General features: G+C 36.2%; 1 protein-coding gene across 1 annotated transcript; it reads right to left on the bottom strand.

The window, feature by feature from the left end:
- Nucleotides 1–216: 216 nt before the first annotated feature.
- LOC130242224 (zinc finger and BTB domain-containing protein 16-A-like) lies at nucleotides 217–26,734 on the bottom strand. The gene is made up of 3 exons (XM_056474266.1): nucleotides 26,563–26,734; nucleotides 9,781–9,948; nucleotides 217–5,518 (listed from the first exon to the last, which is right to left on the bottom strand). Exons 1-3 carry the CDS (start codon nucleotides 26,723–26,725, stop codon nucleotides 5,289–5,291), a joined length of 561 nt encoding a protein of 186 aa, XP_056330241.1. The 5' UTR covers nucleotides 26,726–26,734; the 3' UTR covers nucleotides 217–5,288.
- Nucleotides 26,735–27,389: the final 655 nt, after the last annotated feature.

Raw genomic sequence — 27,389 nt, 5'->3', positions numbered from 1 at the left:
AATTTTATGGATTTGGATAGTAAATGATGACCGAATTATCAATTCATTTTTTAAATCAATGTAGTTTTCAGTAGATGGCCACTAGAGGGCAGAATCACCAAACACATCTAGGAAAAAAACCCTGAAAGCCAACATTCCTGAGACCCAAATCACCACATTCCCCCCTCTCACAGAGAAAACAGCAAAGAGTGAAGAAAGACTCTCAGTGCCATGACATTTCTGTTACAAGTTTATTTTCGAACACTGACATATACAGAGATGTGTCTGAACCCACATAGAGAAGGGAAAAGGAATCTACACCTCTATCTGCAGCATCAAAATCACCACACAGTGCTTCAAAACAGCATCTCTATGCTGAAACAAAGAGAAGAACGAAAACCCTACAAGGCTATAATACAAAAATATGCACAGAAAACCAAAAGTAACAATAATTGGGCACCTTTTTAAAAGTTACACAAAGAACTGGTGCTGAGGTAGACAATACAATAAAGTAAAACACGACGAATGTAAAACCATTTCGACACCAACTACACGGCCTTGTCTCTAGGAGAAGGCGAATGGAGCGAAAATGGTCGTTTGGTCCCACGTGAATCCTCAGTCCGAGTATTAATTTGTGTAACAATGGCACAAACAACGGGAGCACTGAGTGACATGGCTATTCCTGTCTGAAAGCAAAGTAAAACACAGTGATACGGCAGCAGGGATGCCCAGATTTCACCTGTAGATTTATTGGTTGCGTTCTTTAAACTATTTGTTAAAAACGAAAACAGCTTGGTAGATGCGTGGCAATTGTGGCCGTTTGTCCTAAACTCAAGGTCTGCGACGTTCTGGAAAGTGAAGGCATCCCTGGTTGCCAAAGAGCACAGTTCATATCAAGGTGACTTTGCATAAAGACACAAATACAAAGGGCAGAAGATGTTTCGAATCATTTACAGGGTGTACATCCGTGAAAGCACCTCTCTGTTGCTAGCCGGTGCATGTTTTTAACACTGAATAAGTCGACCACATTGACTCACACTGCACACACGAGAACCAGTACAGACCTTATAAGGTGACTCTAATCTTACAGTGAGCGGTGAACACGACACAAACACACAGATACAGCTTTACTTTTCACGTCTTACAGGTGCTCCGTCCTCTGTCGTACAGACCTCTTGGCATTGGTTCACGCAGTCATTTTATACTTTCAAAATGTGGAATCATCATCATATCACCGTATGAACTGACACCCAGCAGCAATGACTACAATATGTTTTTACAAACATCGACTACTCGTATATGTTCAACATTGTAAAATAAGCACGAGAAACAGTTTTCCACTCAAATCAAGAACAAGCACGAATGCAAAAGATACTGTAAAAATATTCGCCTCACTCGAAATGAACAAAAAGAACAGGGGTCGCACGATACCCCGTACAAAAATACGACATATTCCCTTATCAAAGTGCCGCATTTGGCTCTTGTCGAGAGATTTATTTTCACAGAAAATCACCTATTTGTGTTTTTTTTTTCCATTTCTTTAGCGAACTTCCCCATGTAACTGCACAGCATCTCTAATAACTCGACCGTTTCACATAAAAGATCATCTTTATTCACATTGTTTCAAGTTTATCCCCTCAAGTATCTAATAACTCGATATTTTCCTCAATGCTATGCTAAAAAAAAATCATCTAGAATGTATGCGCCTACCCTTTCAGGTTGAACGCGTTTCATTGTAAGGAGTGTAAATATAATGACGAACAAACCCGGGATTGTTTTTAGCCAATGGAAACATGAGTGGGTGTAAATGCAAATGCTACAAGCTAAACAAAAAGTGTTCTTTTGCTTTAGTGCAAAACTGAGAGCAGAGTAGAGGTAGCCCTGAAACACGTGGCCGACAGGCGGATATGCACGCTGCTACTAAGCTTAATGCTAAAATGCTACCGAATAATATTCAGACCCAGATGGAATCCATAATTAAGATGTGGTCACATTAGCAAATTTCAGAGATAATTCAAAGGCACAGCGCACACAAAATTCACTTTCATACAGCTTTCTTTTAGTGTACTGTACACGGCATGACCAATTTTTATTTGTGCGCACAAACTGAGTCAGTTGAATTCTTCCCTAACCCTAATCCCGTTGATTCCCACTGAAATGACTGGATTTTCAGCATAATCTTATGAAAACATAACTATTTTATGAGGAGGTTTGAGTTTGTACAGTGAATTTTTTCCACTTTGTTTTGTTCTTTGACTTTTTGGCTACACTTATTATTGGTCATTGAGCACGAGCAGTTCTTATGAAAAACTTATTAATGAGACTGCACAAATTTGTATGAATTAGCCACCTAATCATTAAAGAGTCTCAAAATGATATTAGAGAGTGTTGGGTTTTTGTCTGTGGAAAAATTTCAAACTATTGTCCATTTAATTGTCAATCCTGTAGCAATGAAGCACAATTCACATTCAAACCATAAAGCATGTCAACATGGCAAATTTGCATGGGTTATATGTTCCAAATCTAGTTGATTCACACTGAAATGACTGGCTTTCCAACACAATCTCTAGATAAAAAACCATTTCATAATTTAAAGAGTTTGTACTATTATATGAAAACTTCAAAATTCAAAGGATCACCCTGAAACCTAACCGTAAACAAAAATATATGTATGAGCAGATCAAGAGAAAACTTTGCAAAAAAACGTGTACAAATAAGACAATTGGCTTATTTAGTCAGTGTGTTGAATGTAGTTGCCTTTTTGATTTTCACAGATTTGCACATTGGCTGAATTTTCAAAACATCTGATTTCGATTGACTTGACTGGATCTCCAACACAATCTCAAAATAAGTAACTGTTTTGAAAGAATCTGAATTCCAAGAACCTAAGAATCTCATACTTAAAAAATGCTGCTGTGCAGGTCCACCCTGTAATTTATCTGTTAGAAGGGTGTAGGACTGCATGAAAACTTGAAAATGAGACGGCAAAAATTGTAAGAATCTGCCACCAGTTCATCAAAATGTAAAAGAGTTACAAACTACTGTAGAATGAGAGCATATTGGAATTTTGCCTATGGAAATTCACTAAACAATAGTGACCACACCTTTACTCTATTTCTAGAGAATACTTTTAGTATTGCAGAATAGACATAAACATTTGAACATTTTTAAATGCTTTAAATGAAAAGTACCACAATCTTTTTCATAAGTAATCATTTACCAATTAATCCAAACACATAAGGTGTTGATTTATCATATTACAAATGTCTGTTCCATACTTAAATCTGCAGGATTCCGTGTGGGTCTGATGACATGATTAATTCAGTTGCACTGAACAGCTTTTAAAAACAGCTCAGCAGGAAATGAGAGAAAAAGAAAAGTACAAAAATAAATCTAGCATGTGAGGTAAAAAAGTAGGCAATTCAAGTAAAACGTCTGAACAGAGATGACAGAATATAAACTATAGTAAGCTAACTCAAAGTATCCTCAGCAGAAGACTGCAGAAACATTTACTGCATTTTTAAATTGTAAAAAATAATCTCTTTTTAATTCCTAACTTGATTTATGAGTGTGATGTAAACTCATTAGACTAAAATACCTGCAGTTGCTAAATGTTACCATGTGAATGTAAAATGAAATCACATACTGTATTATTTGGTGTTAAAGCGCCTGAAAGAAATCGCAAATCACACAGATTCACCTCTCTGGCTTTGTCTGAATGAACTAAATGCTGAACGTGGTGCTGAAAAGCACAAAAAGGGCCTCTGAAACTCTGAAAGTGCACAGTGTAGTCATTTAAGGTTGAATAAATGTCCCTGAACATCCACTACAGTTGCTTGGCAGCACAATTTGGATGTACCTCTGAGAAAAGCTGTTTTGTTAAGCACTTTATTACGCTTTAAAGAAAATGACTAATGGGTCCTGCTCTGTGCATTTCCTCATGTTTAAAAAAAAATCATGAAATTTGAGGACTAGAGAGCCTAATAATGAACTTAAGTGAGCAACTGAGGGCATAATTTCATTCTCTAATGTGTTTAGCTTCATCGTGTTTGAGTTTTAAGCTTTGGTCCATGTTTTATTAGACTCAAAACAGCCTGTTAATTTCCCATGAAATCTAAATGTAAGGCTTTGAGCCTACTTCTGTTAGCTTTGATGCCCTTAAACGCTGACTTTTCACGTTTAACATCATATTTATGATGCGACTAAAGCCTATTGGATGATCTCTACAATAACACGAGTGATTTCATGGAGTTTTGAAAAATCTACGCCTTAATCATTTTCATCCATGGAGAAAAAGTGCAGGAATCCTTATTTGATGCAATGTTTTTTTTTACAGTAACTAAAGCCTATTGGATGATCTCTACAATAAGCCCCGCCTCTAAATGAGTGATTTCATGGGGTTTTAAAAAGTCAATGGCTTATAATGTACATCCATGAAAAAAAGTGCAGGAATCCTTATTTGAATAAAACAAATATAGGACCCTAGACCACAAAACCAGCCTTATCTTGGACAGGTATAGTTTTGGCAATAACCAAAAACACAGTGTATGGGTCAAAATGACTGAATGCTAAAAGTCATTAAAATATTAAGTAAAGATCATATTACATGAAGATATTTTGTACAATTCCTACTGAGAATAAATCAAAACTTCATTTTTGGTGAGTATTATGTCTTTCTAAGGGCTTTTAAGGCGATGTTTTTCTATATTTATCTTTTTTGAACCCTCAGATTCAGATTTTCAAACAGTTGTGCATCAGCTAAATATTGTTCTGTCTTAACAAAACATACATCAACGAAAAGCTTATTTATTTATAGCTTTCAGATGATCTCAGTTTAGTCAGGTTTCGTGGTCCAGAGTCACACATGATGATGCAATGCATTTCTACAGTAACTAAAGCCTATTGGATGATCCCTACAATAAGCCTCCTCCTCTAAACACATCGATTTCATGGGATCTTAAATAAATCTATGGCTTATGATTTTCATCCATGGAGAAAAATCGACGGAATCCTTATCTGAATAAAACAAATGCGAAGATGGGTGGAATGCAGATTCTTGTCATAGTGGTGGACTGTACTAACACTTTCCGTAAATTCACATCGCTTTATCACATTTACATTTCATAAACATTTGTGAGTGCAGTTACATCCTACAAAAATGTGCACGAATGCATGTCACAAACAAAAGGTCAACAATTCCACATGACATTTCTTCAGTCTGACCTCGCGCCCTCACCGTCTTTGGCCTGGACCAAAAGCTAACCTTTGGGTGAGAAGTCTTTGGGCGCTTTCCTTTTCGCGGGTCTGTTTCACACGTAGCAGAGGTACAGGTAGGTCTTCTCTATCCTCCAGTCTGGAGGCACGTCCTCAGGCTTGTGGGCCTTCATGTGCTTCTGCATGGACGAGAGGCTGGGGCAGTATTCCTGGCAGATGGTGCACTGGTAGGGCGATGCGCCGTTGTGGGTGCGCAGGTGTTTGATCATGGCAGAGTAGTCCCGCGAGCGCTGGTGGCACAGCTTGCACTCAAACGGCTTCTCACCTGTGGAGAACCAGTACAGGACGCTTCAGAAAGGCAATCAAGTGCAAATGACGGAAACAGCTGTCTTCATTGAAGCAAGCATGAATTGGGAATCAGAACTCGTATTGCTCCCATATTGTGATGGATAAGGACTGGATTTGGAAATTCTTTTCAGGGTTATTATCGTTAATTGAAAAAGTGACACAAAATAAAATGAATGACTCAATTAATATAAAAAATTTCATCCTGGTACCAAGGCAATATTTCTCATTTAGTTTTTCTTTTTTTTTTTAAGATTAACGGTAAATACTAAAATAGAAACCTAAAAGAAGGTCAGTTGGCATTTCTATGTGGAGTTTGCATGTTCTCTCCATGTTCGCGTGGGTTTCCTCCGGTTTCCCCCACAGTCCAAAGACATGCAGGTTTAGGTGAATTGGATGAGCTAAATTGGCCAAAGTGTGTGTGTGTGTGTGTGTGTGTTAGTGTGTGTGAATATGAGAGAGTATGGGTGTTTCCTAGTACTGGGTTGCGGCTCAAATGGCATTCACTGCGTAAAACATATGCTGGAATATTTGAGGGTTCATTTGTGGCGACCTCTGATAATAAGGAACTAAGTTAAAGGAAAATGAATGAATGAATAAAAAAAATCCATACAAACAAAATAAGTTATATATTAATGAAAACACTAATATAGTTTTATTAGTGATACTAAAACTAATCATTTCTAAATGCATAGAAATGCAATAAACACTGTGAATTAAATGCATAGTACCTATGATATGACATTATAATTAAGAAAAGGGTTCATTACTAAGCCTAATTATTAAAAAGGGTTGTTTTTTATTTACTATTCCTTATGTTGAAAACGTTGAACAAACAAACACACAAATTAATTGAATAATTCTCAAACAACGAGACGTAACAATATAATTTTGATATTTTAAATAAAATAATCTATTTGATCTATTTTAATAGAAATCAAAAGTAAATAGAAATTAAAATAGAAAATAATATACTTTAATTTAAATAATAATCTATAATATTTGTAAAAATAACTCTTTACATTCAAAAACCTAATTAAAAACATTTTGAAAAATAAGTGAGTGAAAAAAAAACTTCTGTCCAGAAATGAATATGACAGCTCATGATGATGTTCAACAGGTCTGTTCTCAGATGAAGTTACGCTGCCACCTGCTGTCCGGGACGCGAACGACAGCTGTGGATGTTCAGCCTGCCACCGGGCACAGCAAACTGAGTATTGATCCGCCATTGACAGCAAGTGTAAATGTCAGTGATTCTCCGGCTGCTCGTGTGAAGGAGCAGTGGCCTTTCGGCTGAGAGTTTCTGCTCTTGTTATCTTCACCTGCCCGGTCTCGTGGTGAAGCCCCGCTTGACACAAAGACAGCAATTATTTGACAGGCACCTGATAGGCCTGCTTTAGCAGCTGCCTTATTGAGGGTCAGAGAGCAGCAGCAATCAGCTTGTAATTCCAGCACAAGTCAGTGATTTAATATGCCACTGTGTCGAGTCCACGACAGAACAAAACACATACAAGATGTTTCACACTTGTGTGTCTATTAAATCAGTTACATGTCTTTGTCCTCAAAGAAGTCATAGTAAAAGTATCATTTAAGGTACACTGTCACTGATTTTCCAGCATTACACCTGACACTGTGCCCTAACAACACAACGAGATTCCAGAGACAAGCAGTTTGGCTTGTAAAGAAACATGTAAATACCAGAGCTTTTCAGAAGTGCATAAGAGTTCACTGCACTCATAACCAAACGGACAGGTTTATAATAGAAACTAGTAAATATTAAATCTCTTTAACATTATTAAAAGTATATGGTGAGTGACTGATGACGTTGAGTACAGTTCTAATTTTTATGTATATACTATATTTATGACAGGTATTTTATTTCCAAGGTGACACGGTGGCTCAGTGGTTAGCATTGTCGCTTGACAGCAAGAAGGCCGCCGGTTGAGACCAGGCTGGGCCAGTTAGCATTTCTGTGTGGAGTTTGCATGTTCTCTCCATGTTTGTGTGGGTTTCCTCCAGGTGCTCCGGTTTCCGCCACAGTCCAAAGACATGCGCCATAGTAGTCTGTCTGTAATGTATGGGTGTGTGTGTGTGAATGAGTGTGTATGGGTGTTTCCCAATACTGGGCTGCAGTTGGAAAGACATCTCCTGTGTAAAACAAATGCTAGAATAGTTGGCGGTTCATTCCGCTGTGGCGACCCCTGAAATAGACTAAGCTGAAGGAAAATAAATGAATGAATGAATTTTATTTCCAAGATTTGAGGTAAACTAAATGCTGCTGCTTTCAGTATGTGGATTTGTCACGTAAAAAAGGCACTCATTCATTAAACTGCATCTGAGGTGATCATTGACTCAGTAGTTTATGCTGTTGTTCAGCCTCAATGTGGCTGAAATAGAAACAATTGCAATCCATATAGTCAGGATATGGTGTGAGGATTACTACAAAAACATATGTATTTTCACTATTTAAAATGAGTTTGTCTATACAATGAAGGGTTTTTAAAAATCAAAATCAATAAAATGTAGTATTTTCCATATATTAAAAACAAAACTAATTAAGGTGGATTATTACAGTCCAGCAAAAGGTCAATGACCAAAAGTAATATTTATTTTAATTCATTTGAACTATATTTAAAATATATATGGCAATCAAAATACCACTCACACACACAATATTCTCAGTATATACAGTGCTCAGCATATATAAGTACACCCCTCACAAATCTATCTAGCTATGCAATATTATATTTGTGCATATACATTAGGTTAGTCAGTACTGAAGCCAAATCTGGAGCTTATCTAACAAAATAACGAGTTATCTTATGATAACGGTCCAAAAACCAGTACACCCAAATTTATATGTTTTAGAAAAATATTAAACACAAATATTAAAAAAGCAAAATAATTTAGTTGAAACTTTGTAGGTTGTAATTTTTTTGTTGTAATATTTAGCGTAAATTTTATTGTACTATCTTTCAACTTGATGTGAGTGGTGACTAAAATATTATTTTAATAAATATATCTGTTTAATAAATCTGTTTTGTTTAAATGCACCAAAACACATTGCCTATATTCACTGAGAAATGGATAAATATAATCATTATCAAAATGGGGTGTACTCAATTATGCTGAAAACAGTACATACAAAACAAACTCTGATAACTATCAGAAATACATGCACATAATTAAAATACAATATATTTTTGCCAGGGCAGCACGGTGGCGCAGTGGGTAGCACAATCGCCTGACAGCAAGAAGGTAGCTGGTTTGAGCCCCGGCTGAGTCAGTTGGCATTTCTGTGTGGAGTTTGCATGTTCTCCCCGTATTCGCGTGGGTTTTCTCCGGGTATCCCACAAGTCCAAAGACATGCGCTATTGGTGAATTAGGTACGCTAAAATTGTCCATAGTGTATGTGTGTGAATGAGGGTGTATGGATGTTTCTCAGCGATGGGTTGCAGCTAGAAGGGCATCCGCTGGATAAGTTGGCGGTTCATTCTGCTGTGGTGACCCCTGATTAATAAAGGGGCTAAGCCGAAAATAAAATAAATGAATGAATGAATGAATATGTATACACTGCATTTAAAGCAAAATGATCACAAAAAATGAAATGAAAATGATAAGTGAAGTTTCATAAACTAATTTCGAGAGGAGCACGTGATATGATTGAGCACGTCTGGCCACTCTTCTGTAATCAGTAATAATCCAATCAGAGTGATCCTAGTTTACTATAAATGGATCATTTTCTCCCTACTGTTTCTATCTTCGTTTGGAAGAATCCCCCCTTCCACCCCATCTCCTCCTTTTCCTCCCTTTTCTAAAGGGGGAGCTCTCGAGACCTACCTGATCTCGGATCTCCTGATATGCTTATCGACCGGGCGGGAGCCCTGGGCTCAAATATCTCCGAGCTCAGGGTTCTCTCCCGGGAAAAGCATGCCAAACCTGTTTTATACGCCAAGCATATCTAAGTGGGAACTCTTGAAATACTGTTTATACTGATGCACAAGATTGAATCTAGCATGTTTCTGAAAATGTCCAAATTTAGCTTAAAGCGGTGGCCTTATACTGTAAGACAACTCATTTGGAGAGGCCTTTGTTTTATTTTATGATATCTTATTTGCCAGGAGCAAGAGTGCTGGATTAAATATCTCCGGCGTGGTGTGTGTCTATTAAGCTGTGTGCTTCCATTAGCGTGAAGTGTTTGTAGAGCAGATGAGGAGAAATGCTGGAACAGATGTGTCTGACCTGTGTGGACGCGGTAGTGAGTCTCCAGCTGGTGCTTGAGGCTGAACTTCTTGCCGCAGCCGTTACATTCATAAGGCTTTTCTCCGGTGTGGATGCGCTTGTGACCCTTCAGTGTGCTCTCGTCACGAAAACAGCTCCCGCAGAACTCACACTCAAACGGGTGATCACCTGGCAAACACACAACAATGAAGACATGCATTTATTACGTGGATTTTATGCTGCAGAGCATTTGGTTTGGCAAAATGTCCAGCAGAGTGAGATTCACAAAGAAATGACTCTCACTTAGGCTGTGGTGTTTAGTCAATCAAATACATACTGTGCTACCAGGGAGGTCTGATTAATAAATACATGATGCTTAGAAGTAAGTTACTTTAATGAATCAGAAGCATCCAATACAACCTGTGGAAACAGATTTCCAAAACAAATGAGCTGATTCTTTTAGAGTGTATTCAGAAAGATCTGCCTGTACTAAAGTGTAAAGAGCAACACTGAGACTAGGCTTAGGAGTCAAACTATTTAAAACAAACCAAACTTTCTAGTTTGCTTTAGGTTTACTTGTGAGTTTTACAGTCTGAAACACTGGATTGATGAGAGAGCATTTCTTTCATTTTGAATCAAATCGAAGTGAATCAAATTAAACCAGTGTGTATGTATTTCTTTATCATTATAGCATTAAATAATGTTTGGTATTTTTATTTACATCTTTTTCATAAAGTTTTTAGTTTTAGTTTATGTTTTGATAATTTTATTATGTGACTTTTTCATTTTTATTAGTTAATTTGGTAACATTAAAAAAAATGATCCATTAGTTCATGTTATTAATGCATTTACTAACATGAACAAACAATAATTAATACATTTATTACAGTATTTATTCATCTTTGCTAACATTAATTAATGAAAATACAATTGTTCATTGTTAGTTTATGTTAACTCACAGTGCATTAACTGATGTTAACAAGTTGGTTTTTATTACAATGTATTAGTAAATGTTGAGCTATGTGTAATAAATGCTATAAAAGATTGTTCATACATAGTTCATGTTATTAACTACATTAACTAACACTATCTAACGTACCATTATTTTAAATCGTTACCTTTAATTTGAGCTTAACTTTAGCTTATTAGCTTAGGGTAAGGGCTTAACATTTCCTAATGTGATTTTATTTGTTTTTAATATTGTTAGTTCATATTTTATATGTAGCTCAAGTTTATTTTAGTTTGACTAGAGTTCAATAATTTAAGTTTTAGTCAGTTAGGGTTTAAACTTTTTTAAAATCATTTCAGTTAGCTGCCAATGCAAGATTAGCAATAAAATGTTATACTGTTTTTGTTTTTTTGGGTTTAGTTTACTACACTGTCTTGAATATACATCAAAGGGAATGAAATCAAGAGCATATCCTGTCCTGTATACACACTTGTTTCAAGCAGCCTAAAGCTGGTTGTTAGTCGTTTCGAACTGCTTCACTAAAGATGACTGTAAGTTTGAGCTGTATAACCCAACAAAATCTCACGATTTTTTGATTTAGTGGCTAATTCGTATCAATTCGTATGATCTAATTCGTACAATATAGTACGATTTGCTCATCACCCAATGACGGTTGGGTTTAGGGGTGGGGTTGGGTGCCACGCCTCCTTTTTAAAATCGTACATTTTTGTACGACTGAACTCGTACAAATTCATACGATTTAGCCACTAAACGGACAAAACAGTGTTGCCAACTTAGCAATTTTGTTGCTAGATTTAGTAACTTTTCATACTACCCTAGCAACTTTTTTTTTCAAAAAGCACCTAGCAACAAATTTACGAAATTTTTTATTTAGTGGCAAATTCGTATCAATTCGTACAATCTAATTCGTACAATATAGTACGATTTGCTCATCACCCAATGACGGTTGGGTTTAGGGGTGGGGTTGGGTGCCACGCCTCCTTTTTAAAATCGTACATTTTTGTACGACTGAACTCGTACAAATTCTTACGAATTAGCCACTAATCTGTCAAAACGTGCAGTATTGCTAACTTAGCAATTTTGTTGCTAGATTTAGGAACTTTTCATACTACCCTGACAACTTTTTTTCAAAAAGCACCTAGCAACAAATTTAGCCATTTTTAACATTCATTTGGCTACTTTTAGCAATTTTAAAAAAGTGACTCAAAAGAGCAGTGGCTGCAGGCTTCACTCAACATATATTCGCTCATATATCACATTCAAGTTAAATTGCTAGCTTAGATTGCTTTTCATAACTGTTAGTTTACTGATATTTGTTTACATGTATAATTGTTGGTAATTTAGGTAGCAATAAACTCCAATAGTGCCATAATTGTTGTCACTTTCACAAATGTGTTGATTTCACAAGTTAAATAGAGTAAGTACACAAGCTGTGATTGTTTAAAAGAATGTACCTGTCCATTATCAGTGTTATATTTAAAAATAAAAAATTCTTATCAAAAAGTGTTTGTATTTTACAAATAGTCAACTATATTTTTCGTACAAATCTAAATTGACATATTTCAAATAATGTTTTGCTGATATGGCCAGTCAATTTGAGAAAACATTAATTATTTTGTATACAACATAAAGATATAGTTTTGAGTTGCGATTACGCAATGATGTCATCAATATGTTATCCAGTAATATGTTAATAAGAACCTATTTATTGTGCATGTGGATGTAATGTTTTAATATAATATAATATAATACACAGCGCCTCAGAAAGTAGAGATGACGGGCTTAAGCTTTTCAAATACTACGTGATGACGTCACTGATATGAAAATTAGTGCATGACGTCATCTGGCAACATTTAGCTACTTTTCAGACAGGCTTTAGCTACTTTTCATTGGAAATAGTTGGCAACTCTAAAAACGTAAAATACTTGAGTTTTCTCATGAGATCAAGCTGGTATAACCACGTTTCAAAACAAACTTAAACTAACCGACCACCCTATAAATTGGACAGGCAGTAAGTTGCGCTAACACGGCAGAGTTATTAATATTGAGTAAACATCACAAGGGGCTGAAAGGGGGAATTATCAGGCCCATTTCTCTCAGCTGGCTTTTTCTAATGTCAGTGATCAGTATGAGTCTGATATGCTGTGATTTCAAACGCCGGCCGCTTGCTAATTGCCTCCCCGCTCTGACTAACAGCCCCTCATATCATTTCCTCAGACAGCAGCGGCACATAACGCTCGCAATATTTAATACATTTCAGCCCGGGCGGCGTGGCTTTAAAGTCATCTGCGGTGACCTATGCTCTTCATTATCTCCCTGTCCAAGTGCCAGCCGTGCCCGGGAATAAATTGTGTCTCTTGTTATGTTCCGTCATGCTCCGACTTAAACCCTCCTCTTAAGAGACAATGCAGAAATTCCCCAAGCACGTTCTCTAAGCCAATCGCGAGCCGCCATTCACATTCAAATACACTTCTGGCGGAGATGAATGGGTTTCTATCTGGGCTGGGAGAAAAAAAAAACAACACAGGCTGGGAGAGATGAGATCCCTAGTGAACAGATATGAGATGATAGATAGAGTGGCAGTCTTTATGCATCTGTATCAACTTATCCGATGCACCTTCTGAAAGCCCTCCAGCCTGTCTGTCATTAAAGTTAATTGCCCAGAGGCGGGCAGCAGGCAGGCCAGACTCACAACACCACAGGCATGCTAATGCGCCATCGCCGTCTGCTGTGAGCGCATGCTAAACACGTCACGTTGGAGGAAATATCCACAGGTATCTGCTTCACTGCGATTTTCTGTCTTCAAAAGCCTACTTTTGTGCAGACAATGACATAGGGAAAGTTAAACGGTGCATTAATAGCATGTATTGTCAATGGCGAGCTTCAGGTTTTCATGCTTCTGCTCCAAAATGAATACAAAAGGAGTGGATTTAATGTAAACATTGTTAAATATTGAGTGAGCCCTAACAAACGGCTTGAAAGTCAAGGCCGAATGACCTGCAGAGATGGTCTGTGCCATAAGCGATGTGAGCTTTGTGCGGCGTACCATCAAACACAGCTGTGAACATAGACAGCCGCCACTGTCTGCAAATGGCCTGGCAGTGAAATGGAGAGCGAACAGGAATGGCATATTAATGAGAACAGGCTACATGCGCAGAATGAAGAGAGGAGCAACTGGAGACGCACGCAGCCCATTGTTTGATTTGCCCTTCACATTGTAAATGCAATATAGATCGTATTAAATATACAGGTAGGTGTTGGCAGGTGTTTACCTGTTGCCTGTTATGCTGGTAGAAAATTACACATTACACATGTTATTGATTGCTTATGATTTGGTGATGCATCCTAAAGTATTGTAGTTTAAATGACTGCTGTTTTACTGGCAAAGCCCCCTTCTATTAATATTATTATAACTATAAAAATATTCCTATCTAATATAATCTCATGGCAGTTTGTAACTATTTTGCATTTTAGCTAATTAGTGGCTAATTCATTTGAATTCATTATTTGTATATTTGTGCATTATTTTTATATACACTCACCGTCCACTTTATTAGGTACACCTGTCCAACTGCTCATTAATGCAAATTTCTAATCAGCCAATCACATGGCAGCAACTCAATGCATTTAGGTATGTAGATATGGTCAAGACAATCTGCTGTAGTTCAAACCGAGCATCAGAACGAGGAAGAAAGGTGATTTAAGTGACTTTGAAGATGGCATGGTTGTTGGGGCCAGATGTGCTGTCTGAGTATTTCATAAACTGCTGATCTATGGGAATTTTCACGCACAACCATCTCTAGGGTTTACAGAGAATGGTCTGAAAAAAAAAAACATCCAGTGAGTGGCAGTTCTGTGGGTGCAAATGCCTTGTTGATGTCAGAGGTCAGAAGAGAATAGCCAGAAGAGCCATGAGGCAGATGGGCTACAGCAGAGGAAGACCACACTGGGTGCCACTCCTGTCAGCTAAGAACAGGAAACTGAGGCTAAAATTCACACAGGCTCACCAAAATTAAAGATTGAAGATTGGAAAAATGTTGCCTGGTCTGATGAGTCTCGATGTCTGCTGTGACATTCGGATGGGTCAGATTTTGGTGTCAACAACATGAAAGCATGAATCCATCCTGCCTTGTATCAACAGTTAAGGTTGGTGGTGGTGGTGGTGTAATGATGTGGGGGATATTTTCTTGGCACACTTTGGGCCCATTAGTGCCAATTGCCCTTTATGACCACTGTGTACCCATCTTTGCTGGCTATATTCAGCAGGATAACGTACCATGTCATACAGCGTCTCAGACTGGTTTCTTGAACATGACAATGAGTTTACTGTACTCAAATGGCCTCCACAGTCACCAGATCTCAATCCAATGAAGCACCTCTGTAATGTAGTGGAACATGAGATTGGCATCATGGACGTGCAGCCAACAAATCTGCAGCAACTGCGTGATGCTATCATCTCAATATGAACCAAAATCTAAAGAATCGGAGAAAATCTAAAGGCAGTTCTGAAGGCAAAAGGGGGTCCAACCCAGTAATAGTAAGGTGTACCTAATAAAGTGGCTGGTGAGTGTATTGTATATGTATATATGTTCAAGATTGTGATATAAAATGTGATATAAATACAGTATGCAATATGTGATATAAAATGCATTAAAATTCATATGAGCCATTTCTTTTCCAAAATGAAATGTAGTTTTGTTTTCGTTAAGTTCAAACTGATATTTACTTAGAGCCTAGTTTGAAAACAAGGTAAAAATAGATGTTTTTTTTTTTTACCATTTTTCTTTTCTTTCGCGTTACTACTGATAAGTTAAGGTTTAGTTAGATGTCTAGTTAGATAATCTAAAGTGGTACATATTATCAATTTCATAAAAAAAATGTCATGATATACTGCAGGCAAGAGAAAGTACATCTAAAAATTACAATTCTGTCATTATTTACTCACCCTTTCCACACCAGTTCTGTCTGTATTGAACACAAAAGGAGACATATATATATATATATATATATATATATATATATATATATATATATATATATATATATATATATATATAAACTCAAACAAAGTAAAGGGTGAGTAAATAAGAAAAGAATTAAGATTTTTGGATTAACTATCATTTTACGACTTTAATCATTACTGAGAAAACTGTACATGGTTTTCAGCACCACCGACTGAACATTTAGCTTAAAATAGCTGTGAAACAATCAAACAACAGAATAACAGAATTGTCACAAAAGATTCATGTTTCCTATGTGCCTGGTTTGTGATTTATATTGGTTAGAGTTAACCCACTATCATTGTTCCACAGAACAAATGCTACTTAAACTGTAATATTCTCTAGTTAAGAGAGAATAATAGCTCTAAGCTATAGTTAAAAGGTAAAACTAATATCTAAACAACAGCATCGCCACATTAATTATACTTAATTGTATATTGATACAAACTCTGAGTCAATTTTGACTGAGATATTTGTTCCCATTTACGTAGGATTGTTTATTGTTTAAAGATAATAAGTGTTATTTTGTGTGTTTTTAGCTTAACATTACTACAGGAAGACACATGCTAGGATTTAATGCTCTGCTGATTTCAGTTCTGATTTTGAGGTTTTGTTAGAACTGTAAAAATTAATGCTTGTGGTTTGGAAAACACTTGGTATTTACACTTTATTTGAAGAGGATCATAAACGCTTTTTCAAAATTGTCCTAAGACAAGAATGGGCATTTTGTTTTGAAAACGTAAAATTGAAGAAAAGTAAAACAACAAAAGTAAAACAACAACATTTTTAGACAGCATTGAGATGTAACACTTTGAATTTTAAATTATAAGTCGTAGATTTCATGGAGGGTGGCGCAGTGGGTAGTGCTGTTGCCTCACAGCAAGAAGGTTGCTGGTTCGAGCCTCAGCTGGGTGAGTTGGCATTTCTGTGTGGAGTCTGCATGTTCTCCCCATGTTCACATGGGTTTCCTTCCTTCGATGCCTCCTCCTTCATCTTACGCCATAAATGCTCAATGATGTTCACTTCTGGTGACTGGGCTGGCCAATCCTGTAGCACCTTGACCTTCTTTGCTTTCAGGAACTTTGATGGTGAGGCTGAAGTATGAGAAAAAGCGCCATCCTGCTTAAGAATTTGCCCTCTCATGTTGTTTGTAATGTAATGGGCAGCACAAATGTCTTTTTTTGAGACCTCAGGCTGTTGATGTTGCCATCCACTCTGCAGATCTCTCACACACACCCATACTGAATGTACCATGATTTTTCCACCAAACTTGACTGATTTCTGTGAGAATCTTGGGTCACAGTGGGTTCCAATTGGTCTTCTACAGTATTTGTGATGATTGGGATGCAGTTCAACAGATGATTCATCAGAAAAGTCTACCTTCTGCCACTTTTCCAAATGATCAACTGGGATCAACAACAAGACTTTTACACAGGCAGTGAATGTTTGCAGCTCTTAATATATGCTACAATTTACTGAAATTTATTTTAGAATTACCTAAGATTGCTAATTTAATGAAGTGCAATGAAGTTATTCTCTGGGATACACTCTTGTGAACTGCTATTGTGGTATAAAACACAGAAAGTAACAGCGCTAAGTTTGTTTTCAGTTCAATTTTTTGTTTAAACACATCTTCAAGTAAAGGAAAATCACATTTTTCTTGTTGAAATAGCTACAGTATTTGACATTTACTCAGCCTCCGTTAGGAGCGTCAGAATGTCCTTTCAGATGTTGTTCTGGAAAAACTCATGCACTCGGCGGTCTGTGGCAAGATGGAGCGCATACTTAATGCCTCGACTCTTTAAAAAAACAACCTCACTTCATTTCTGGCCCTTCTTATCAAAAATTTACATGTTGCGTCTAGACTTCAACTGTCTCTGACAATCTTTCTGGTATTTCAGGTCAGACAGTGAGAGTGAAAGCAAGTGAAAGATGCTCTCTTGCAAGCAAATCTGGTAGCTCCATTTTGTGCTCTCCGTTAAACAATATGAATTCACTTGTCTTTTTTTGGTCATATTATCAAGTACAGAGGTAATTGTGTTTGGGATAGTTTGTTTCTTTCTTCTGTTAAACACAAAAGAAGATATTTTGAAGAAAGCTGGAAACCTGTAACCATTGACTGAACCTGTAACCATTGGCTGAACTATCTCTTTAAACATAGTAATAGAAACTGAGTGCTCTTATGTTCTGTGCTAACAAATAGTAAAAGATATTGACCCATATTTACTGGCAAATATTTCAAGGCTTCTCTCCATCTCATTATAATTCACCAAAAGTCCTTCTTCCTCCTAAATTCACCCTTTTTTCATGTCATTTTTGGGTCATTTGATAACTGAATTCTCCCACATAAATTCCCATCATGTAGAATGGCAAAAAAGGTCAGGTTTGACTTACTGTGTGTAATGGAGGGGCTTGACTTTAAGCTTAAAGTTACCCTGAAGGAAACTATGGAGAGAAAGGGGGAGGTGAGGAATATAGAGGAAGAGACAAAAGACTGTCAAAAGATAGTCTGAGCCTCAGATGGGCCGCCCACAGACTGTAGGGAGATGAAGTTTTGTTTACAAGTTACCAAGCTGAAAGAAGTCACCGGTTTGACAAAGTTTGAGAAGTTCTTGGCATTGAATCGTGATTCAGAAGATAAGTTTGAGGCAGCGCAGAGTGAGTTAAAGACAAACTAGCCATTATTTGAGAAAGTTATCACTGTATTTGTTGAACTGTTATAGCCTTGATCAGAAATGCTATTATAACTAGCATTCAACAAATACAGTGATAACTTTCTGAAATAATGGATACTTTGTCTTTAACTCACAACACATTTACTGTTAATTTACTGTACGCATTAGGATCTGAGGCTTTGTTTAACCCTGGTATTAACTCATTTGTGCCCAGATTTTTTTAAATGGTTTCATGCATATATCCTTGTTAATAATGTCCTACATGAACATGTTTTGCATTTATTTTTTTCCAAGTATTTGATTATTTTCAAGAAAATTACATTTGAATATGCTGCAACTATAGTTGACGGTGGGCAAATATGTCGACAGCACCATTCAATGTAAAAAAATGTAATAGGAGGAGAACATTTGGCATCTAAATTTGAAACAACTGTTTTCAACAGACCAATTCATAATCATAAACACATTTATTTTGTTTAAAATTTGAAAACCAGTTGATATGAACCCTGGCAAACATTATCTTTCATATAGTTTTATGAATATGAAAACACAAAGAACTAATCCATTTGTCTTACAGTGATGAAGCACACACTAGTTTTCCCAACAGATTATTGTGTCAAAAAGATAAATAAAAAAGTTAATAATTATAATTATTTCAATTTTAGAAATTGTTGTCTTTAATTGCCAATACTGTATGTATGTATGTATATGTGTATATATATATATATATATATATATATATATATATATATATATATATATATATATATATATATATATATATATATATATAGATAGATAGATAGATAGATAGATAGATAGATAGATAGATAGATAGATAGATAGATAGATAGATAGAGTTATAGTTACAGTATGTATATAGTTACAGTTACAATTATTAAAGTATTGAAATATATTTTTCTCCATTTTCTATAAAACACAGACCCTGGTGCTTTTGAAAATCTTCACCTTGACAAGAGTTTTCAAAAATTTGGGTTTTTAACAGCAGGAGTTCATTATTCTCTGTGTTTCTTTAAATCTTTGTGAGAGAGGGATCAGTAGGAGCAGTTAAGTTTACTCTGATGGTTTTGCTGTGTATCAAGTTGTGTGTAAAAAAGTCTACTTTAAAGATATTAGTTAAAGCGTTATTTTTAAATGGGATATTATGAAAGAAAAAACTAATAAACAAAAAAAAAACATTAAACAAGGCCAATAACTTTTATTTATTAACATTTTAACAAATTATCCCCTAATTCGCCATAATTTATGTACTTACAAGGTATTTGCCCACCGGCAACTAGTTGCCACTTGAACATTTGACAAACTATACACAAAACTATAGATCTCTTGAAAGATTAGTTTTATTTGGATGAATCTAGACCTTCATGATTGTTAATATATATTTTTAAACAAAAATGTTTTTATTAACATGAAAATTGCCTTTAATTGGGAGGGTTTGCCTCCATTTTGCATCCTGGAATTAGAGAAAAAAAACATGTGACAGGAAGTAAATCAATTCCTTTTTTTCTTTCTTAAAATCTTTTATTTTGCTGTTTGCTTGCTTTTCGTTGAGAAATTAAACATGGATAACATGTAGAAAATTACTTATTAAAGAAAAATGGCAACTATGAACTTCGGCAACTAAAGTTGCCGGTGGGCTTAAATGAGTTAAGGTGCTTTTGGTAAATCAAGTCAAAGGAAGACACATCGGAGTTTATATCCAATGTTTTAAACTGTCACTTTAGTTCACGTTTGACTGATTTAGGAATGCCATTACTTTGCATTGCTTTAAGAAATTTTTTAAGTCTCATCATTTTAGTAAAGCGTTTAATTTGTGATTATCACTGTCATTGGGATGTTATGTAAGCTTGTAATTCTGACTGCATTTTTATTTGTTGTTATGTATCTTGTAGCAAATTAAGAACAATGCATCATAAATAAAATGTATTTTTATTATTTCTTTGTCAATGCCTGGCTGCAGGTAAGGGATTTTTTCTAGTATTTGAATCTAATACTGTGAAAAACGCTGACACAATTGGGAGAAAGACTTGGAGGTGGAATTCGAAGAGGGTCAATGGGAAGCAGTAGTTTCTGGTATAGAGGGTTCTGTCACAGATGCTAGAAGTAAACTTATACATTACAAGATAATGAATCGATATTACTGGACCCCAGTAGGCATAGGCTAGGATTAATGGAAAATAACTACTGTTGGAAGTGTGGTCATCTGTGGGCACCTTTTTATATTTAATGTGGAACTGTCATTTGGTGGCTCCATTTTGGACAAGAGTTATTCAAGATCTTGAGAAATGGCTAGGACAACCTTTACCTTATTCACCAAGAGTTTGTCTTCTTGGTGATACATCCACTCAACGGAAGTGGATATATAAAGCACAGGCTGGGCTAGTAGTTGCAGGATGTATTATGGCTGTGAAATTGGAAGAACTCAGATCCTCCCTCTTTTAAGGATTGGATTGAGCTGATGACTTCTGCTGCATCATATGAACGTATGTTGGCAAGACTTCAGGACTACACCCATACTTTCAATCAGAAATGGGGTAGCTTTTTATAATATATATTTATTTTTTACAAATAAAAACATTTTGTAAATTCTCTTACTCTCCTTTGACTCTGCTCAGGGGGTAATTTGTCAAAGCTTATATATTTTTGTTTGATATATATCAAGTATTACATTATGATTATAATCAATTAATAAAATATTGTTAGAAATGAAACACATGCAAATCAATTTGCTACTCATTTTTTTTTGCTAAAAATTAAATCTAACAAAAAGAAAAAACAAAGCATATTAACAATCCAAAAAATCTTGTGCAGACATTCTGGAACTAACTATTTTAATGAATGAAATCTTACTTTAACCCAGCCTTACCAGTTTATTTCTCTCTGTATGTGTGATTCGGTATCTATTTTGAATTCTTGATATAGATTTTAGAAGATCTCTCCTTCATTGCTGTGCACTTTGTTTTTGCAAACTAGATTATTTACAGTTTACACCCCCAAACAATTTAAATCAGTTTTTGTATTTTACTTTTAGTCTATTTCACATGTTCTATGTCAGGTAATTCTGACCGCAAAGGTCTATGTGAACCGGAAGTTGCTAAGACTTTTATTTCAGTATGTTGATGTACTTTTAACTGAAACAAAATATTGAGTAGGGGGCGGGGCTTTATTTGCACATTATTCCCTCATAGCAAACTAATGGTAAGAGGGGTGTGGTTAAGAATATTGTAGCTGAAGCTGTCAAACTGACACAAACAGAGGGACCGGCTATCAGGATTCTGCCACTTGGGTCTTGATAATTCTTGTTTTGGTGGCAGCGTCCAGACATTAGTCCTGTCATGTCTTGTATGTTGTACTCGGCTCTAGTTTTCTCATATTTTTCATCATTGTCTGTCTTTGTCATTGTATGAGTGTCGTTTTGGCTGCGCTCATGTGGGCATGCTCGGGATGCGCGCTCTCATCCTGGTGTTTGTGTTTGTTCTGTCTGCAGCGTGCTGTTTCATTCTAAGTGTCTCACTATGGTCGGTTTTGGTTGGCGCTGAGATCAAACCTGCACGTTGCATGTGTGAGTGCACGGTGAGTGTTTTTATTTATTGTATACTTGTGTATTGCATTCAGTCTTCTGCTGGTGTTGTGTTTAGCTAGTGCTTCATGTTTACATCCGCCACGTGCTTTAGTGTTGTGTTTCATGTAAACACGCGGTCAATGAGTTCTCTCATTGGCTGCGTGTTCTAGTCTCATTTTATTGGAGCACATGGCTTGTGCTGTTTCTTTTGTGTCCTGTGCTCCTGTCTATTATCTAGGCCCACCCTCCTTGTTAACCCATTATTAGTTTATTCAGTTCACCTGTTTGTTTGTTAATTCTTTCTGCTTATAGCTCCCTCTTGTCTGCTGTCCTGTGCCAGTTCATCATACGTCCTTCATACATGGGTCATCGTGTGTAGCTTCCAGTCTTGCCTTGTCATGTCTTGCCCTGTCCAGCCCTGCCCAGTCAAGTTTGTTTGCCTTTTTGTGTTTTAGTTATGCTTTTACCCCTCTAGGTGTTTGTTTTTGACTTTTTGTTTTACTTTTAATTATTAATAAACCTATCTTCTGTTGCATTTGAGTCCTCGCTCCTTTTCCCACCCACCAACTCTGACTCACTCCAAATGTGGAAGCAAATGGTCACACTTTGATTTAAGATTAAGATTTAAATAAAAAAGTTAATAATTATAATTATTTCAATTTTAGAAATTGTTGTCTTTAATTGCCAATACTGTATGTATGTATGTATATGTGTATATATATATATATATATATATATATATATATATATATATATATATATATATATATATATATATATATATAGATAGATAGATAGATAGATAGATAGAGTTATAGTTACAGTATGTATATAGTTACAGTTACAATTATTAAAGTATTGAAATATATTTTTCTCCATTTTCTATAAAACACAGACCCTGGTGCTTTTGAAAATCTTCACCTTGACAAGAGTTTTCAAAAATTTGGGTTTTTAACAGCAGGAGTTCATTATTCTCTGTGTTTCTTTAAATCTTTGTGAGAGAGGGATCAGTAGGAGCAGTTAAGTTTACTCTGATGGTTTTGCTGTGTATCAAGTTGTGTGTAAAAAAGTCTACTTTAAAGATATTAGTTAAAGCGTTATTTTTAAATGGGATATTATGAAAGAAAAAACTAATAAACAAAAAAAAAAACATTAAACAAGGCCAATAACTTTTATTTATTAACATTTTAACAAATTATCCCCTAATTCGCCATAATTTATGTACTTACAAGGTATTTGCCCACCGGCAACTAGTTGCCACTTGAACATTTGACAAACTATACACAAAACTATAGATCTCTTGAAAGATTAGTTTTATTTGGATGAATCTAGACCTTCATGATTGTTAATATATATTTTTAAACAAAAATGTTTTTATTAACATGAAAATTGCCTTTAATTGGGAGGGTTTGCCTCCATTTTGCATCCTGGAATTAGAGAAAAAAAACATGTGACAGGAAGTAAATCAATTCCTTTTTTTCTTTCTTAAAATCTTTTATTTTGCTGTTTGCTTGCTTTTCGTTGAGAAATTAAACATGGATAACATGTAGAAAATTACTTATTAAAGAAAAATGGCAACTATGAACTTCGGCAACTAAAGTTGCCGGTGGGCTTAAATGAGTTAAGGTGCTTTTGGTAAATCAAGTCAAAGGAAGACACATCGGAGTTTATATCCAATGTTTTAAACTGTCACTTTAGTTCACGTTTGACTGATTTAGGAATGCCATTACTTTGCATTGCTTTAAGAAATTTTTTAAGTCTCATCATTTTAGTAAAGCGTTTAATTTGTGATTATCACTGTCATTGGGATGTTATGTAAGCTTGTAATTCTGACTGCATTTTTATTTGTTGTTATGTATCTTGTAGCAAATTAAGAACAATGCATCATAAATAAAATGTATTTTTATTATTTCTTTGTCAATGCCTGGCTGCAGGTAAGGGATTTTTTCTAGTATTTGAATCTAATACTGTGAAAAACGCTGACACAATTGGGAGAAAGACTTGGAGGTGGAATTCGAAGAGGGTCAATGGGAAGCAGTAGTTTCTGGTATAGAGGGTTCTGTCACAGATGCTAGAAGTAAACTTATACATTACAAGATAATGAATCGATATTACTGGACCCCAGTAGGCATAGGCTAGGATTAATGGAAAATAACTACTGTTGGAAGTGTGGTCATCTGTGGGCACCTTTTTATATTTAATGTGGAACTGTCATTTGGTGGCTCCATTTTGGACAAGAGTTATTCAAGATCTTGAGAAATGGCTAGGACAACCTTTACCTTATTCACCAAGAGTTTGTCTTCTTGGTGATACATCCACTCAACTGAAGTGGATATCTAAAGCACAGGCTGGGCTAGTAGTTGCAGGATGTATTATGGCTGTGAAATTGGAAGAACTCAGATCCTCCCTCTTTTTAAGGATTGGATTGAGCTGATGACTTCTGCCGCATCATATGAACGTATGTTGGCAAGACTTCAGGACTACACCCACACTTTCAATCAGAAATGGGGTAGCTTTTTACAGTATACATTTATTTTTTACAAATAAAGACATTTTGTAAATTCTCTTACTCTCCTTTGACTCTGCTCAGGGGGTAATTTGTCAAAGCTTATATATTTTTGTTAGATATTTATCAAGTATGACATTATGATTATAGTCAAATACTAAAATATTGTTAGAAATGAAACACATGCAAATCAATTTGCTACTCATTTTTTTTTTGCTAAAAATTAAATCTAACAAAAAGAAAAAACAATGCATATTAATAATCCAAAAAATCTTGTGCAGACATTCTGGAACTAACTATTTTAATGAATGAAATCTTACTTTAACCCAGCCTTACCAGTTTATTTCTCTCTGTATGTGTGATTCGGTATCTATTTTGAATTCTTGATATAGATTTTAGAAGATCTCTCCTTCATTGCTGTGCACTTTGTTTTTGCAAACTAGATTATTTACAGTTTACACCCCCAAACAATTTAAATCAGTTTTTGTATTTTACTTTTAGTCTATTTCACATGTTCTATGTCAGGTAATTCTGACCGCAAAGGTCTGTGTGAAACGGAAGTTGCTAAGACTTTTATTTCAGTATGTTGATGTACTTTCAACTGAAACAAAATATTGAGTAGGGGGCGGGGCTTTCTTTGCACATCATTTCCTCATAGCAAACTAATGGTAAGAGGGGTGTGGTTAAGAATATTGTAGCTGAAGCTGTCAAACTGACACAAACAGAGGGACCGCCTATCAGGATTCTGCCACTTGGGTCTTGATAATTCTTGTTTTGGTGGCAGCGTCCAGACATTAGTCCTGTCATGTCTTGTATGTTGTGTTCGGCTCTAGTTTTCTCATATTTTCCATCATTGTCTGTCTTTGTCAGTGTTTGAGTGTCGTTTTGGCAGCGCTCATGCGGGCCTGCTCGGGATGCATGCTCTCATCCTGGTGTTTGTGTTTGTTCTGTCTGCAGCATGCTGTTTCATTCTAAGTGTCTCACTATGGTTGGTTTTGGTTGGCGCTGAGATCAAACCTGCACGTTGCATGTGTGAGTGCACGGTGAGTGTTTTTATTTATTGTATACTTGTGTATTGCATTCAGTCTTCTGCTGGTGTTGTGTTTAGCTAGTGCTTCATGTTTACATCCGCCACGTGCTTTAGTGTTGTGTTTCATGTAAACACGCGGTCAATGAGTTCTCTCATTGGCTGCGTGTTCTAGTCTCATTTTATTGGAGCACATGGCTTGTGCTGTTTCTTTTGTGTCATGTGCTCCTGTCTATTATCTAGGCCCACCCTCCTTGTTAACCCATTATTAGTTTATTCAGTTCACCTGTTTGTTTGTTAATTCTTTCTGCTTATAGCTCCCTCTTGTCTGCTGTCCTGTGCCAGTTTATCATACGTCCTTCATACATGGGTCATCGTGTGTAGCTTCCAGTCTTGCCATGTCATGTCTTGCCCTGTCCAGCCCTGCCCAGTCAAGTTTGTTTGCCTTTTTGTGTTTTAGTTATGCTTTTACCCCTATAGGTGTTTGTTTTTGACTTTTTGTTTTACTTTTTATTATTAATAAACCTATCTTCTGTTGCATTTGAGTCCTCGCTCCTTTTCCCACCCACCAACTCTGACTCACTCCAAATGTGGAAGCAAAGGGTCAGACTTTGATTGAAGATTACCAAAAAATATTATTATTTTTTTTTTTCTGTGGATAAACTTAACCCCTAAACAATAACAATGTCCACTAGCAAAATAAAATAGTTCATTTTGATTTAACATGAATCACAACAATGATTCTTTTGTGTCACCACATTCTGATGCAGCACAAAAAATCTTCAAACAGATTCAAGTAGGTATTTTTAACACATAAATGTAACAATATGTACCTGGCTTTTGCGAATACACAGAAATCTGTCTTTTCTAAGGCTAAATCAGAGGTTTATATAACCTTAACAAGACCATGTGAACATGTTCCTCCTGAACAGAATCTCAGCTTGTGGCTCGCTTGGCCTTTTCTGCATTATTTGGAGGTGTGAAGTTGTTAATGTGCTTTTAGATGACTCGGCGGTGTGAGTGGTCTTCAGGTGAAGCTCACCTGTGTGCGAGCGGAGATGGCGTTTGAGTGCCGTGTGGCTCGGGAAAGTGCGTTCACACTCGCTGCAGATGTAGCTGCGCATGCCGGCGTGAATCTCCATGTGCTGCTGCAAAGCCTTCTGGGTCTGGAAACGCTTCCCGCATAGAAGACAAAACACCGCCATGTCTGAGCCTGGAGGGAAGAGACAAAACGAGAGAGTTTTAGACTTCAATTAGTGTTTAGAGAGCAGAATTTGGATTGCATTCATTTTGCCGCTAAGTACATTGAAGGAAAATGAATGAAAGGGTCTTTATGTTTCATAATGGATGAGGTTAAGAAGACTTAGACTTATTGCCTTAGTTTCTCTTCTCTCCACAACAAAAAAAAAAACTGTGCTTTCAGTATCTATGGCCAATCAATAATGTATCTTTCAAGTAAAGCTGTCTCTAATTTAAAATCTTTGTGAAAGCCCAGTGGTGGGCTAGCGAACAGCAGGCTGGGATTGACTTCTCACTCAATCAATCAGCATTTACGACAGAGCGCAGAGGGGAAAAAAATGCATTAGTGCCTGAGACACATAAAAATGAACCGCTACACTTCACTGACAGCTCGTCCGTAATGTGAGTTTTGTGTAAATGTACTCAGACAAGTTGCCCGATGCCTGCTTCTTCCATTCTCTCCAAGTTTAAGGGCCGACATTGATTATGAAGGGCTATTCAGGGGCCGGGAATGGTTGTTCATTTTTTTTTTGACCAAGGTCAAAGATGGCAAAGTGGAAATAAGACTTTAAATAGGACAATGGAAGAAAAGAGATTTTTTGCATCAACAATATTTTGATATATATTTTT

Source organism: Danio aesculapii, chromosome 15 (assembly GCF_903798145.1).
Source record: "Danio aesculapii chromosome 15, fDanAes4.1, whole genome shotgun sequence".
Taxonomy (NCBI): Eukaryota; Metazoa; Chordata; class Actinopteri; order Cypriniformes; family Danionidae; genus Danio; species Danio aesculapii.
This window is presented reverse-complemented; position numbering and strand designations above follow the sequence as displayed.

Coding starts and splice junctions, on each gene's coding strand:
- LOC130242224 (XM_056474266.1), bottom strand. CDS start 26,725: ATGGCGGTGTTTTGTCTTCTATGCGGGAAGCGTTTCCAGACCCAGAAG. Junction 9,949..26,562: donor CCATCTCCGCTCGCACACAG/GTGAGCTTCACC, acceptor TGTGTTTGCCAG/GTGATCACCCGTTTGAGTGT. Junction 5,519..9,780: donor TCACTACCGCGTCCACACAG/GTCAGACACATC, acceptor GGTTCTCCACAG/GTGAGAAGCCGTTTGAGTGC.